The 17,088-nt window shown below is 48.4% G+C and overlaps 1 protein-coding gene across 1 annotated transcript in view; it reads right to left on the reverse strand.

The window, feature by feature from the left end:
• SLC12A4 (solute carrier family 12 member 4) overlaps positions 1–11,519 on the reverse strand; it is a 62,417-nt gene extending 50,898 nt beyond the window's left edge. The window contains exon 1 of the mRNA XM_043982650.1: positions 11,325–11,519. Within this exon, the coding sequence (XP_043838585.1) occupies positions 11,325–11,448 (124 nt within the window). The 5' untranslated portion in view covers positions 11,449–11,519. The remainder of the gene's footprint in view (positions 1–11,324) is intronic.
• Between the last annotated feature and the right edge of the window lie 5,569 nt (positions 11,520–17,088).

Raw genomic sequence — 17,088 nt, forward strand, 5'->3', positions numbered from 1 at the left:
CCTTGTTCTTGGCTGAGAAACCTTGGAAAGCAATGAATCAGATGCGCTCAGGGGGAAAAGGCTGGAGGGCAGATAGGGAATCTGGCCTGGTGTCTGATAAGGAGGGAGCAAACAGTAAAAGGTTTCTGGCCCTGATGGCCTGTCTAAGCAATAATTAAACTGCAGTTGAGACATTTTATTTAGGAGGTTGAACACAATTCAAAACAAAAATGCATCTCCATTGATTTCTTTGACCTCTGAGATGAGACAGACCTATCCATGCCTCAGGATTTTACATCTCGGGTCTGATATGGGCTATCGGGATATTCTCATATTCTCTGTCTCTGTCTCTGTCTCTGTCTCTCACACCCCCTGAGCAAGGGCCTGGCCATCTCCAGTTGGTGCTGGGGCTTCCCTGGCCTGTTCCTCTAACTCACCCAGGAAATGCCCCAGCCAGAGCTCACACTCCCCTCACTCTCTGGGGGACAGGAAGACGAAGGGGGAGATTAACCTTATTCACATTATCGCCAATGCAGAATAAATTCTTGGTGTTTAGGGTTCAAAGAGCCCACACATGGTGTCACCACACACCATGTGGTGGGTGAAAAGTTTCCGCCCCTGTGGGAAAGCACCTAATCACTCCCACACCCCGGGCCAGTTCCCCTTCCTCCTTCCCTATAGTGTCAAACTCACTAGACCAGGGTTCTTCCCCAGGAGTCTGTAAACTTGTTTAAGGGTCCCCCCATCCCTTAGCCACCCTGGGGGTTACTGACCCAAGCCGCTGCCCCTACATCTCAGCACGTGAACAGACCCCTGGAACTACTTAACAACATGTCAACACTCTACAGGAGTCAGATCAATAAAGGATGGGTTTTAGGGGGCGGCTAGGTGGCGCAGTGGATAAAGCACCGGCCCTGGAGTCAGGAGGACCTGAGTTCAAATCCGGCCTCAGACACTTGACACTTACTAGCCGTGTGACCCTGGGCAAGTCACTTAACCCCATTGCCCTGCAAAAAACATAAAATAAAAAATAAAGGATGGGGTTTGAAGGGCCAGATTGGGAGTTGGAAGACCTAAATGCAAATGGTAGCCCTGAGGCTCTCTACCTAGGGCCAATGGCCTGACCTGAGAGCTGGCTTCCTTCCCAACTCTGCTCCAAGCCCACCTTCTGTGGTGCCCCTTCCCCAACACCTTCCTCTCGGAGATCCCCTTCACGTACTTTGTATATTTCTTGGATGTACCGAGTCTCTCCCCATTAGACCGTGAGCTCCCTTAGAGCCTGGACTGTCTTTTGTCCTTCTTGTATCCCCAGCTCTTAAGTACAGGCTGGCACAGCATAAATAGGCAAGGATTGTGTTTGCTTTTCCGTTTCATTCATTACATTTCATTCTTACCACAGTGCCTGGAACACAGTAAGTGATTAATAAATGTTTGTTGATGGTTTCCTCAACTACAAAAGGAGGTGGTGTTAGAAAACCACCCAGGTTCCTTCCCGTTCTAAATCCATGATCCCATAATCTTAAAGGCGACAGAACATCCCACAAAGCTTGGGGCAATTGCCCCAAGTACCCAACTACAGTCCCTAGGAACCAGTTCCATCCTCCAACTACAAGGAGGAGGCAGCTGACCAGGATCCGGCCCACTCTCAAGAATGACCGGATTGGTTTGCCCAATCAGCCGGGCTTAGAATTAGATTTTTCCATCCCTGAATCCTTAGCGAGGACTGACCTTTAACAGTGACCAGGTAGCAGACGTGAGCAGCCAACAGGTACCTGATCCCCACCCTCACTCCCAAACAAGTAGGCAAAGAACATTCTCCACCTCCCCTCAAGTAATACTAGAATACAAGATATAATTTTCTGCCTGTGGACCTCTTGGGGGGGGGGCAGGGTATGCATAAGACATTCCTATCCTCATACAGATATGCAAACAACAACTAATGTTTATATAACACTTTAAGGTTTGCAAAAGAACTTTACAAAGAGTAGCTTGTTTGATCCTAGCAAACCTGGGAGGTTAAGTGCTAATATTATCGACATTTTACAGAAACTAAGGCAGGGGTTAAGTGACTTGCCCAGGGTCACACACCTAGTAAGTGTTAAGTGTCTGATTTGAACTCAGGTCCTCCAGACTCCAGGGCTGGTACTCTATCCATTGTGCCTCCTAGCTGCCCCTGGGGCTAAATTTGAACCTACTACACCACCCAGCTTCCCACCCACCCCCTTCCATCCCACCCAGCATCAATAATGTGCAAATTCCTCCTTTTTGTTCCTCCTCTATAGGTGGGAAAAGAAAATACTTAGCTCCGGTACAGGTGTACAGAAAAAGAACTTCCCCACTGAAGGAATAGTAAAATATACTCCTGAATATAGGTATATAAAGAACACTTATCCTGCTCCCCCTCTAAGGCATCCCTCCTTGAAATATAGATCTGCAATGAAGATCAATTTCCTCTCTCCCACAACTCCCCTTATAGGTGAGTGAAATCTATGTCACATAACCATGCAAGAAATCCCAACTTTCCAGTTTGGCAGAAACAAGGTACAGACCAACATCTCACACCACATGGTCAAAATGGGTACATAATTTAAACATGAAAGGTGATATCATAAGCAAATTAGGGGAGTGTGGACTATTTTAGCTATCAGATCTATGGCTAAGGGAAGAACTTATGACAAAACAAGATAGCATTATGGGATATAAAATGGATAATTTTGATTTCATCAAATTTTAAAAGTTTTGCAAAACAAAACCAATGCAGCCAAGATTAGAAGGAAAGCAGGAAACTGCGAAAAAATTTTTACAGCAGCTTTATCTGATAAAGGCTTCATTTTTCAAACATGTAGAGAAATGAGTCAAATTTATAAAAATATGAGTCATTCCCCAATTGATAAATGGTTAAAGAATATGAACAGGCAGTTTTCAGAAAAAGCCAAGCTTTCAATAGATTTAAAAAACCCTCTAAATCACTTCTGATTAGAGAAATGCAGATTAAAACAACTCTGAGGTACCACCTCACACCTATCAGATAGGCTAATATGACAGAAAAGGAAAATGACAAATGTTGGAGAGGATGTGGAAAAACTGGAACACTAATGTACAGTTGGTGGAGTTGTGAACTGATCTAACCATTCTGGGGAGCAATTTGGAACTAAGCTCAAAGGGTTTATGCATAATCTCTGACCCAGCAATGGTACTGAATCCCAAAGACATGAAAGAAAAGGGAAACGGATATATGTACAAAAATATAGCTTTGTGTATATGTGTATGTGTATGTGTGATGGCAAAGAATTAGAAATTGAGGGGATACCCATCAATTGGGAAATGGCTGAACAAGTTGTGGTATATAGTTATGATGGAATACTATTATGCTGTAAGAAATGACAAGAAGGATGGTTTCAAAAAAACCTGGGAACACTTAACATGAACTGATGCAAAGTGAACAAAACCAGGAGAACATTGTACACAGTCACAGAAACATTGTATGATGATCAACTGTGAATGACTTGGCTACTCTGATCAAGACAATGATTCAAGAAAATTCCAAAGAACTTATAATGAAAAATGATATCTACCTTCAGAGAAAGAACTGATGGAATAAGAATGCACATCAAAGAAAAATTTTTAACTTTATTTTTCTTGGGGTTTTTTTTGGGGGGGTAGGGTCCTGTTTTCTTTTGCAATATGGCTAATATGGAAATAGGCTTTGCATGAGTGCACATGTATAATCTTTATCAAATTGCTTGCCTTTTCAAAGGGGGTGGGGAGGGAACTAGGAAGAGAATTTGGAACTCAAAATTTTAAAAAATGAATGTAAAATTATCAAGTAATTGGGGAAAAAAATAAATTTTAAATTAAAAAAAAAAAAGATACCAACTTTCCCACACATTGCAAGGGACATTCTTGATTAGCTAGAGTTTGCCCTGACAATGGGTCAGCCACCACTAGGCACTGGGCCTGCCCCCAGAAGCCCTCACTCTAACCTAAGACACATTTCTTTGGGCCAGCAGCAGATCATGGAGACATTGGTGCAGGGCAGGGTGATTGTTGGCAATTGTACTGAGGAGAAGGCTCAGAGTGGATACCCTCTGGGATTATTCCATAAGGAGCCCCCTGGCTGGGTCACAAGGGTCCTCCCCCTTTTTGCTTCCTGCAGAGACAGAGCAATAGGTTTAAGGGATAGATGTATGGCTAGGAGGGCCTTATGGGAACCAGGGTGTGTATGTACATATGTGTATAGTAAGTGTTCATTGATTATTGAATGTTCAGTCTGCGTATATAGGAGTAGACAATATTTTGGGGTCAGCTGCACATAGGTATGGGGTGTTTAGGGATCCAATCATTTTATGGGGTGGGGAACATTTTGGGACTCGGGGGATGCATGGGCTAAGTGCTTACGAGTATCAAGGTGTACAGGCCTGAGGAGTGTCATGGAGGGGGGCTAAGGTGTGTCTAAGGCAGAGGAACTGTTTAGAGGGTCAAGCGAATGAGCAAATATATACAGTAAGAGGTAGAGTTTACACCACATATTTGGGAGAGGGAGTACTAAGGGTAGGGGTTCCTAACCTGCAGTCCATGAACCTGTTTTTAAAAGAGATTTTAATGACTGCATTTCAATATAATTATTCCCCTCGGTAATCCTATGTATTTATTTCGTGTATTTAAAGACGTTACTCTAAAAGGTAGGTTTCACCAGGCTCCCAAAGGGGTCCATAACACAGAAACTTAAGAACCCCTGATTTAGAGGGACTGGGCTAGGTCTGGGATAAGAGGCACTGGGAGGATCTGGGTTGTTTCAGACTATCCCAGACTCTACTTTCCAGCTGTATATGGAGTCTTGGAGAACCTGGCCTGCTTCTCAGTTCTCAGCAATTTAAAAAATGTTACAGCAGGTCCCAACATGTCTGTACCACCGACTGCTGCCTAAGACACACAGCGCCAAGCAGCCGGCACACCAGCCACCGTGCCCAAGGTCAGGCGGGCAGGATGAGGGCACTTGATTCATCCCATCCTTTGGGACACTGCCAGTCTGGCCAAAAAAAAAAGGCCTCTCCTACTGCCTCGGTTTACAGGGATGCAATAATTTAGGCCCCGTGTCTTCCATGTCCATAGCTCTCTGAATTCTTCAGGAGGGCTGAATGAAGCCCAGAGAGGGTCAGTCAGTCAATGAGCATTCGCTATGTGCCAGATACACTAAGTGCCTGAGATAGAAAGGCAAAAATGCTCCCCATATTCATGACACTCCCTTCCATGCCACTGATATGCAGACAAGACATATCCAGAGTAGGTATTAAGGAGAACTTGGAAAGGCTTCCTAGCCAAGGAAGGCTTTAGTGGAGAGGCAAAGGAAGCCAGGAGACATCATTCCAAGCATGGCCTAGAAGACCATCGATTATCAGAGAGGGAAGCGACCATTTTGCCCCTCATTTGACAACTGAGGAACTGAAGGAAGTACCATAGCAAGCCAGGTGGCTAAGAGCCAAGGCCCAAGACATCCTGCTTCCCCTTACAATCTCTTTTGGGCACCTGGGCTGGCAACCTGGAATAGCGATGGGAGAATTGAATTTGGGGTCAGGAGACCCGGTTTCAGATCCTGGCTCTGCCGTTTTTGAGCTGGGTGACCTAGGACAAGTTATTGCCTATCTCTGGGCCTCAGTCCAGGTCCATCTGTAAACAGGGGAGGGTCCCCCTTGGCTTTAAAGCCTTGGCCTATGACACCATGTAAGCAGTGTCCACCCAGCCCAGGGATTTGGGCCCTGAGGGGAAGGAGAAAGTGACCCTCAGAGAGCAGCACCCATGGGGCTGGGGTAGGGCTGAAGGGGTATTCCCCAAGGCTGATACACCCCACCTCTCCGTACCAAGCCAGAGACCCTTGGTCTGTTTGGTCATAAACACAAGGGCCCAACAGCAGAGAGGTCAGAGGAATGAGACAAATAAATCCTGGGCGTTTTTAAGACTTGAGAAAGGGGGGCTAATGGGCAGAGGCTAGAGGCCCTAGGAGAAGGACAGAAGGTATGGGGAACTTTTGGGGGTTAGACAAGACATGGAGGGCTCAGCAGGGAAAGCCTGGGGGGAATGACAAGAGGAATTAGTAGGGGAAAAGACCTAATTGGTCAAAGATATAGGGTAGGGATAAGACACAGAAAGGGTGAACACTAACAAAGGAGGGGACACTAGTGTATGTGGGAGGATAAAGAGGATACAGAATGAGGCAGGGGGACCAGCAGAAAGGACATCTAAGATTAGCCATTAGTGGATCCCCCTCCAAGGCCCCCGGAGCCATCTCACCTTGGGGTTCCTCCCATCCCACTGCTGGAAGATAATTTGGGGCATGGGGGCTGGGTCACAGAGCCCTGCAAAACGCTTTCTAAAAGCTACTCACCGTGAAGAGAGCCCTGGTGGTCCCCCATCGAGCCAGCTGCACAGGTGCTCCCCAAGGAGTGAGGCCTGGCTCTGGACTCCAGGCTCCTGGGAAGGGTGGAGGGGGGGCCCCGCTGGGCAGAGGGGGGTGTCATGCCTGGCTGACTTCTCCCTGGCCAATCAGGCTCCGGAGGGTTTTAATCTCCACTCAGTGTGGGGTGGGTGTGAGGGATCAGTGTGGAGACCACACTTTCCTGGCTGGGCAGGAGGTAGTCACTAACGTGGGCTCAGGGACTAGGCAGAAGGGCAGGCCAGCTCAGGAAGAAGGGTGCTAGAGTGAGGGGCAGGGAAGTCTGGGCCCCAAAGCGTCTCCCAACAGAGTACTCCCTCTCACCTGCTTTCTCCGAGTCACCTCTACAATTTCTCCACAGGTCATCAATGTCAGGCTCCAGAGGCAGAAAGCCCAAAGTACCTGGCAGACCTCTTACCATAGAACCCAAAGCACTACCTCCTGAGCCACCAGGCCCCTTCCCCAGGCAGCAGGGGAGGGAAAGGTGGCCTCTCTCCCAGTCTCACACACAACAGACGTGATCAGAATAAATGTCCCTTCCTGGGCGACAAAGGAATGAGGGACAGATTGTTCCTGCTTCAGACTTGGGGCCCAGCAGCCCTAGACAAAACTGGTGTGTGTGTGTGTGTGTGTGCGCGCGCGCGTGCGTGCATGCGCGCGTGTGAACGCAGCACATGCACAGGCTTTGGGGGAAGAAGGAGGAGAGGAAGGCATCAGGTACTACCAACACTAGCCCTCTTTGCCCAGGTGGCCTTGAGGCAGTGACAGTCCAATGACCTCAGCTTCAGGGGCATATATCCTCAGAAGAGAACCTAGGCTGGTTATGGACAAGTCCCCAACTCACATTGCCAGACACCTCAGTGACACACATCCCCAGATATTTTTCGCTGATGCATCCTCAGGGCCCAGAGCTGACCAAAGCCTGGAGAAATCTCTTCATCCCAATAGAAAGGAGGGGTCCCCAAAAGAGGTGGGGGGGGAAATCAGACCATGGGAAGGAGTCAACTCTACTAACACACAAGGGTGCCAGGGAAAGCCCAACAGGACGTTTTTGTGCCCTGGGCCCAGGGAATTCATTCTCTCGTCCATCAGCCATGTTGGACAGGGAAGAAGAGGGTCAGGGTCAACGTGGCCAGGAAGGTATTTTGATGACCAAAGACAGAAGACCAGAACGGCAGCTGCCCAAGGCTTTTTACCCACTCACATGTGACTGCCACTGATCCCTGAGGGAGACCCAGAGGTTAGGGTGCTGCTACTCCCCCTTCCCCCATCCCGCTCTGATAGGGCTGGGGAAACAAGATAACATGACTGGCTCTGAGAACTGTGCACCAAGCTGGGACCTCAGGGACAGGAATCTTTCCTCAAGCCCCTCCCCTCTGAAACAGGATCAAGGAAGATGGTTGGTTTAAGGCTGAAGGGGGTGCTGGACAATGTGTGGATATAGTATACAGATGGACAATGTGGCAAAGGGCACAGAAAGAAACAAATAATAAGTTTCCCTCTATCCCCACCCTCCAAACCTCTCTCCCCACCATGGTGGCCTGTGTCTCACACCCAGACACTTACTTCAGACCTTCTCCACCTCGGTTACCCCTACCCAATCCAGCACACGACATACTCATATACTCATTCATACTAAAGCGTCAGTGACTACTAAGAATGCTCTACTTAGAGACAAGGGACAGAGGTTTAAATAGCAGCTCTGCCATTATCTAAGCAAAACATTTAACCTCTCTCTGAAACTCATTTTCCTTATTTGAAAAATAAGATGCTAATAGCGACTTCTAAAGTCCATCCTTCAGAGATAGTTGCATTTTGAGAGGTAGGAAATAAATGCCTTACTCGATCCCGTAGTTATAATGGGGCATTTAAGAACAGGATGTGACATATAGATGCCAAGTGAAAGTCCTATGTGCTAAAATATTCATGAGAACAAATGTATGTAGAAATCCATGATGTAGGAGTGTGTGTGTGTGTGTGTGTGTGTGTGTGTGTGTGTGTGTGTGTGTAGGGCCTGCCAGGGCATACCAGAAGATACTTGGGAAGAGGTGGAGATAGAAGTAGAGCCTGGAAGTTGTAGAAGAAAACAGGAATTAGGGAGGGATGACACTCGCCCTATTTATCATATTTATTACTCCTTCCCTAAGGCCTATAACCTTTCCCTCTCATGTGTATACCTCCATATGAACATGCATTCATACGCACATACATATGCATTTGCACACATATACTTCTCCAATCAAGAAATGTATTTGACTACCAAACATAAGACATTGTGCTAGACATTGTTTGGAAAAGGTGATTTAAAGATTCCTGCCCTTACAAGAACATCTAAGTTGGGGAGGTGCCTAAGTGGGAGGATAACAAACACTGTTTATGATCCAAGCTAAGTCTGGGAGATAGACAGCCAATGCTGAGGCAGCTAAGTGACATGGGGGACAGAACACTGGGCCTAAAAGTCAGGAAGAACTGAGTTCAAATCTGCCCTCAGACCTTTACTAGCTGTGTGTCCCTGGGCAAGTCACTTTACTTCTGTTTATCTCAGTTTCCTCATTGGGCATAATAGCAACACCTACCTCCCAGGGTTGTTATAAAGATCAAATGAGATAATATTTGTAAAGAACAAGAGTGCCTGACACAGAGGAGGCACTTAAATGCTTGTTCCCTTTCCCTTTTCCCAATGCCACAAGAGTGTACAGAAGGGAAGTTCTCACAGAGGAAGTGGGATTTGAGCCAGACCTTGAGGGAGGATAGAATTCAGATGGGCAGAGAGAAGAAGGAGGCCATTCCAGACAAGAGGAAGATGAGCATGAGTGAAACTGAAGAAATGGGGCTGGCATATATCCCTAGAGAGCAGCAAGGGGGGATAGGAAGGAAGAGAGGGACAGAGAGAGACAGAGAGAGAAGAGAGATATTCATATAGGGAGGTAAACTTTAAAAGTAGGTCTGGAGGGGCAGCTAGGTGGTGCAGTGGATAAAGCACCAGCCCTGGATTCAGGAGGACCTGAGTTCAAATATGGCCTCAGACACTTGATACATACTAGCTGTGTGACCCTGGGCAAGTCACTTAACCCTCATTGCCCCGCAAACAAAACAAAAATAAATACTTGTTATAATAATAGCTAGCATATATATAGCACCTACTATGTGCCAAATATTGTGCCAAGCACTTAAAAAAAATCTTATTTGATCTTCACAACAACCTATGAGGTAGATTATTATTATCCCCCTTTTACAGTTGAGGAAACTGAAGCAGACAGAAATTAAGTGACTTGCCCAAGGTCACACAGCCAATAAGTGTCCAACATAGGATTTGAGCTTCCTGTCTCCAGGCCCAGAGAGCTACTGACGGCTGACTGACTGACTGACTGACTGACTGAAATGGAGAGCCATCCAAGACCTGAGAGCAAAGGAGCAACTCAACAACTAGATGAAAGTATTTTGCAAAGATTACTCTTGCTTGTGGGCAGGGGACCAGAAAATGAAGTGGCCAGAAATTCTGAGAGCCTAGCAGAGTGACAACAGCACAGGCTCTGAAGTCAAAGGCTCTAAGTTTGAATCCAGTCATTGTTAGTTACTCCCTTGAGTGACACTAGATGAATCATTTAGTGCCTGGCACATGGTAAGTGTTTAATATATGTTCAATTGAGTCAACCTTTTTGTGAGGGCGAGGGGCTCTTAAATTTTTTTTTTTTTTTGGTCAGAGACACCTTTGTTGGTCTGGTGAAGCCTATGGACCCCCTCCTCAGAACGTTTTCAAATATATTAAGTAAAAAACAGAGGATTACAAAGGAAACCAATTATAATGAAGTAAAGTTATCAAAAGGTGGTTTTTCTTTTGTCTTGTTTTAACCAAGTTCATGGACCTCATGTAAAAAAATCCTTGGGACTCCACCTGGAAATGTAGGTTTCTTCGATCTCAGTTAAGAGGAATTTCAGAGAGAAGGAATGGTGAACACTGGGTACCCCATGCGGGTCACTCACTCACACTCACGAATACTCAAACTGAGTGATGGTAGGTAGGTTACCCAGGGGACCTGAATTCACACCCAAAGTTGGGGGAGGGGGAGAAAAGAGGGTGGCGAGCCCTTCAAGTGCTCCAGAGCTTCAGAACACTCTCAGCCCGGAGGAGAGGAGAACTTGAAGTTTTAAAAGTTTGAGAAGGGAAGTGGAAAGCTGGGGAAGGGGGGCCCGAAGGCTGGAAAATCGTAAAGGGGAGGTGGGCACCCCAGCCAAACAAACTAGCCGGAAACTCCCGAACCTCCACCAACCCCAAGTGAAACTTCAGCCCCGAGGCAAACATTTTGGAAGCCAGCTCATCTAGGCTCGGCTCGGCTCGGCCCGGCCCGACCCGGCCCGGCAGGGCGCCACGTCTGCAGCCCACGCCCGGGTCCCGCGGCAGCCCCTCCCTCTCTCAGCCACCCCCGGCTACCCAGAGCCCGGGTGGGCGCGTATCCGCGGGATGAGTGGATCGCTGGGTGGGTCTGAGAGCAGAGGCGCGCGGGCTTACGCGAAAGTGTCTCGATGACTTGTTATCTGTTTGTGCCCCTGCGTAGAAGCGGATCTGCGTGTCTGAGTGTGTGCGTGGGTCGGAGGTGGGGATTGTGTTAGGAGTGGGATCTCTCCGTGGTAGCGTGTAAAGGATGTAAAAGTGTGTGGGTGCTGATAGCGCCCGGCTGAGTCTGTGGAGGGCACGCTTACGAGTCCTGGGCGGGTGGGTGAGTGGGTGAGTGGCCGGGGCTCGAGTGGGGACGGGCGAAGTGTCTTTGTGTGAACGCACACCCGCCTACCGGGTCTCGGAGTGGGTCAGTTTCAGGGTGCGCAAATGCAGGCGCCGCGCAGGGAAGGAGAGTCTCAAGGCATGTGGGACCGAGGGTCGAGGGGCAAGGGAGAGTGGTCAGGGTCGCGATCTCACCGTCCGAGCCCACGGAGTCGTCCGGGTCCCCGAGCTCGCGGTAGTCCACCCAGCTCAGTCCCTCCAAGTTGTCGTAGTCGCCCCGGCGCGGCCCCTCCACGGGCACCACGGTGAAGTGCGGCATCCCCGCGGTGGTGGCAGCGGCGGCGGTGGCCCCGGCCCCGGCCCCGGCGCCGGCTCCCCACGGCCCCGCGCGCCCCGCCCCAGCCAGGCTTCCCTCCCGCATTCCTCCCCCGTGCGCTCACTTCCTCCGCCCTCCCCCCCCGGCCCGGCCCGGGACCGCCCAGGGGGGCGGGGGACTGGGGGACAGCGGGGCGGAGAGGAGGGGGAGCGGAGGAGCGGCCGAGGAGGGGGCGGAAGGGGCGGGGGTGAAGGAGGAGGAGGAGGAGCTCGGCGGGTCGGACCCTGGCCTCGGCCCGCCCTCCCGCTGCTCCCCAGGCGGGCCTGCAGCGGGCTGGGGGGCTGCGGGCCTGGGGTCCGAGGCCCCCCTCCAGCTCAGAGTTCCTTGCTGGGAATCACTCCTGGGCGGGAAACGGAGCGGGGTGGAGTAGGTTCGGTACTTAGTTTTGTGCTGCCTGGGGCCCCTTGGAGAAAGTGTTGAGTTTGGACTCGGGACCTGGATGCGAATCCTTGCTTGTCCACTTACTACCTACGCGACCCGGAGCCCTATGTGACTGAGGCCTTCTTCTGTGTGGGTGGGTGTCGGGGGGCGCGGATCGGGGGCCTGGACCAGGACCGGATCTCTGAGGTCACTTCCAGCGCTATATATATGATTCTATAAAAAGGATGCTCTTTCCAGGGGACCCTATGACTCGAACATCTCAGACCAGGAGACCATGTTTCCCCCACCTCCGGGGGTGGTCTTGGCTTCCTCTGGGGCTCCCATCGTCCCTTCCCCACCAAAAATACTCCAAGGAGTCTATATGTCTCCGGGAGACAGGGGGTTCCCGGGACTGCAGCCTCATCGCTGCTCGATCTCTGGCCAAGGCCGTTGTCCTTTGCTCTCATTCTCTTTGCTTACTTGGTCAGCCGGGTCTATCAGCTTTGCTCCCAAACTATGCCTGAGACCCGAACTTCCTTCAAGGCCCGGCTCAGATGCCGCCTCCACGAAATCTTCTTTGATCCTCCCAGTTGGAAGCCTTAATAATTCTGTACCAATCATTTGGCATTTAACATAGACTTCTATTATAGTTACCTATACACCAGACTAAACTCCCTAAATGAAGACTGAATATTATTTTACTATCATTGTATATAGCATAATCACTGTTGAATGCCTGTCTCCAGGGCCCACTTTCTTAGGCCACTGGATACTTTCCACACATGGACAGAATTAGGCTCCATCTTTTGTGGGGTTTTTTTTTTTTTTTGGCAGGCCAATGAGGGTTAAGTGACTTGACCATTGTCACACAGCTAGCTCAAGTGTCTGAAGCTGGATTTGAACTCAGGTCCTCCTGAATCCAAGGCCAGTGTTTTATCCACTGCGCCACCTAGCTGCCCCAGGCTCCATCTTTAGAGGTCACAAGATGAAAGGCACATCAGAGGCCACCTAGTTCCACTTCCTTATTTGACAGTTGAGGAAACCAGGGTCCCCCAAATCATGAGCAGCCTAGGTGGGATTTGAACCCAAGCCTGGGTCCAGCGCTTGTCCTCTTCATCAGGCTGAAGGAATCCTTATCCTTGTCTACAGCCTTTCATCCCACTTAGCAGCTGGTAGGAGGAAGGAGAAAGAAGGGGAAAAAAATGATGATGACCACAAAGCTCTGTCCACCTCTGGGAAAATCAGCAATTCCCTTTCTGCTGATAACCACATCTCCACTTCTCATAAGAATCATACAATTTTACAACTGGAAAGACAGTGGGATCATAGATTTGAAGCTGAAATAGACCTAAGAAAGTCACCCAAGCCAACCTCCTCATTTTTCAGATGAGCAAACAGGTCCAGAGAGGTTAAGCAACTTCTCCAGGGTCACACAGGTAGAGCCAAGATTTTCCACTGATTGCAACTGATTGTTCTTCCACTATAGCACAGGGAGCTTGGCCTAGTGCTCTGGCCCGAATCCCCAAATGCTCACAGGTTCCACATCTCCAACTGGACACTCTAACATCAAACCCATTTTCTCATAACACAGGATCTCCCTCCCAACATCCTCTGTCTCCAAAGAGTACTTGTGGATTGTACATATATAACCTATATCAGATTGGTTGCTGTCTTGTGTCTTGTGGAGGGGGGAAGAAAGGGAGGGAGGGAGAACAATTTGGAACTCCAAATCTTAGGAAAATGAATGTTGAAAACTACCTTTATATATAACTGGAAAAATAAAATAAATGTTTGTTACCAACATCCTCTGTCTCTGTCGATGGCACCACCCTCCTCTGGGTCACCTTTGCTTTCTCCTCCCTCCCCTACACATAAATGGGTCAAATCCCATGGATTCTTATTCAGTTGTTTATTGGATGTATCACTCCAGTTCAAAACCCATCCATAGTTTCCTATTGTCTACCACACAAAATATAAGATCCTTAGCCTGACATTCATAGACCGTCAAAGTCCAGTGGTATCCCTAGCCTCATTGCACACAACTCCCATGTATATTATTCAGATTCAGCCATACTGGACTGTCACTCCCATCCTCTGTGGGTGTCCTCTACTATTCTGTCCCTGCCTTTGCTAATGCCATCCCCTGCTCCTGAAGTAATCTTCACCCCCTCCACCTCCCCCCTTTAGAAATCCCAGCCATTCGGGGGCAACTAGGTGGCGAAGTGGATAAAACACCGGCCCTGGATTCAGGAGGACCTGAGTTCAAATCCAGCCTCAGACACTTAACACTTACTAGCTGTGTGACCCTGGGCAAGTCACTTAACCCTCATTGCCCCGCCAAAAAAAAAAAAAAAAAAAGAAAAGAAAGAAATCCCAGCCATTCAAAAACCATTGCTTTCTCTGACCTTCCTGCCTCTCGCTTTTCTCTTGTGCAATTGTTTTCCAGTCCAGGGAGGCACAGTGGACAGAGGGCTAAACCTGGAGCCTGCGAGACTGGATTCAAATCCCATCTCTGACCCTTATTAGCTATGTGACTCTGAGAAAGTCACTTACCATCTCTGAGTCTTCGTTTTTCCAACATGTAAAGTGGGGATAATAATACCTGTAGTACCTCATAGGGTTGTGAGGCTCAAGTGAGATAATTCATATAAAGCAATTTGCACGCATTAAAGCACTATGTAAATGTCAGATGCCACCCCCACCCCTCCAAAAACAAATGACACATCCTTGATGTGTAAAGGTCAACTGTTATTATTACCATCTGTCATGGAAAGGAACAGGACTAGCTAACACAGGTTGAAAGGAAGTGGATGGGTTTTGATCTGCATATGGGGCAGCTAAGTGGCACAGCAGATAAAGCACCAGCCCTGGATTCAGGAGGACCTGAGTTCGAATCCAGCCTCAAACACTTGATACTTGCTAGCTGTGTGACCCTGGGCAAGTCACTTAGCCCTTATTGCCCCACCAAAACCAAAAAAACCTCATATATAGATCCACAGAAGGACACAGGTTACCCACCCTCCTAGATTATGAGCTCCATGCTGTCAGGGGATGCATTTTATTTACTCTTTGTATCCTCTCCAGTGCCTAGCACAGGGAGGGGGTGGCACACAGTAGGTACTCAAGTAAGTGTTTATTGAAATACTAAAAACCAGGGGGCAGCTAGGTAGCACAGTGGATAGATCACCGGCCCTGGATTCAGGAGGACCTGAGTTCAAATCTGTCCTGATACTAAAAAAAAAGAAAAGAAAAGAAAAAGAAAAAAAAGGAACTACTAAAAGCCTCCTGTATCCAAAGACCCTTGCTAGGGGATTGTGGAAGATGCACCAAAAAAAAAAATCATAGATGGTACTTTGGAGGTCATCCCATCCATTTTACAGGGGCAGAAACTGAGTTTGAGTGGGATTAAGTGATTTGTCTGTGTTTGCCCAGCTATTAAGTGTTAGATCCAGGACTTAAGTCAGGTCTTCCAACCCCAAGTCCAATTCTCCTTGTCCACAAAGAGACTTCAGGTGCTTACATTTGAAAAGTTTACAATCTAGTTAAAGAGATAAGACAGAGACTATGCAAAGATAAATCACCATACAAGGCAGTATAGAATGACATGGCACATGAGGCAGGCAATAAATGCTGGAATTCAGAGGAGAGAGGAATCTTTTCGGGTCTGAATGGTCAGGAAGGTTCAGAGAAGAGGTAAAAAGCTAAGCCCTGAAGGCTGGGCCAGACTTAGAGATGCAAGGACCCTCAAAGGCCAGCTAGTCACTGTACTGGATCATAGATTTCCAGCTGGAAGAAACCGATGGTGATTAGAAGGTGGTTAAGTGACTTCTCCAAGGTCTCGAACATAGTTTCAAAAATTGGTAGGATTCAAAGAGGAAGGAGGGATGTGTCATTTGGGAAGACCACCATGAGGGAAGGCAAGAAACACAAATCATAGACAGGGAATGAGTAGGAGGTCTGGCTGGCTGGAGCAAAGGATTGGTCCCTAGAGCAGAGTTAAATGATACCTGAAGAGTCATCTTGAATACAATGCCTTACTCTAATATGAGACTCAAGTTATTTATATTGGTCTTTGGAGAGTAGTTTCATTCTCATATTTTAATGTGAAGATTCTGGAAATTTCAATTTGGAAAATAACAGCCACATCATGAAGGTACAACTTGGGACTTAGAAAGATTCTCTGATTCCCCATCTCACCCTTCTATTTAACAACTCCCAGGCTTCTCCTCTCTTCTGGGGATGAATATTCTCAACCTGAGAATAGTATAAAGCATTGGACTTCTTTTTTTTTTTTTTTGGTGAGGCAATTGGGGTTAAGTGACTTGTCCAGGGTCACACAGCTAGTGTCAAGTGTCTGAGGCCAGATTTGAACTCAGATCCTCCTGAATCCAGGGCCAGTGCTCTATCCACTGTACCACCTAGCTGCCCCAGCCCAGCTGGTCCCAGAGGATTACATCGGGCTAAAGGATGTGGGAAGAGGTAACTCAGCTTTGACTGAGCTGCCTGACCCATAGGAAGTGCTGATATAGGCACTAGTTGCCTGGCCTAGGTACTTGGGGTGTCAAGGGGTAAGACTGGAGCAGCCCCTTGGAGATGGAGACCTAATGGGAAGAGGAGGGGGAGGTGTGCTCCTAATCACCGGATGTGACCTCTGTGAGGCCAGAGGTCAGAAAGAACTTTAGCACCAGGGAGGGACCTGGAGCAGAGTCCCTTGTTTTCAACATGTTGGGGTGACATGCAGACAGGTAGAAGGTTTCCAGCTAAGATGGGAGACCTATGGAGGAAGCGCAACTCCCAGTCCCCCATCTGAGGGGAGGCGTCCTATGAGACAACTACACTACAGAGAAGACTGAAGGGGCGGGAGGTGATTCTGAGGAGTGATCGCTGACACCATTTGCTGGAGAACTGAAGGGGAGAGATGCCACCTAGCGCCATGGCCTCACTGGGATGTTGATGGGGAGTGGTGGCCATCTGCTGACATGTCTGGGGAACTGCAGCTCAAAAACCTAACCCAAAAACCAAAATCCTTTTTTTTCCCCCCAAATTTTTGTGGGGCAATGAGGGTTAAGTGACTTGCCCAAGGTCACACAGCTGGTAAGTCTCAAGTGTCTGAGGCTGGATTTGAACTCAGGTCCTCCTGAATGCAGAGCCAGTGCTTTATCCACTGAGCCACCTAGTGCCCCTGAAAAACAAAATCCTAATGCTATCCTGCACAGGTGGCCA

This window comes from Dromiciops gliroides, chromosome 2 (genome assembly GCF_019393635.1).
Source record: "Dromiciops gliroides isolate mDroGli1 chromosome 2, mDroGli1.pri, whole genome shotgun sequence".
NCBI lineage: Eukaryota > Metazoa > Chordata > Mammalia > Microbiotheria > Microbiotheriidae > Dromiciops > Dromiciops gliroides.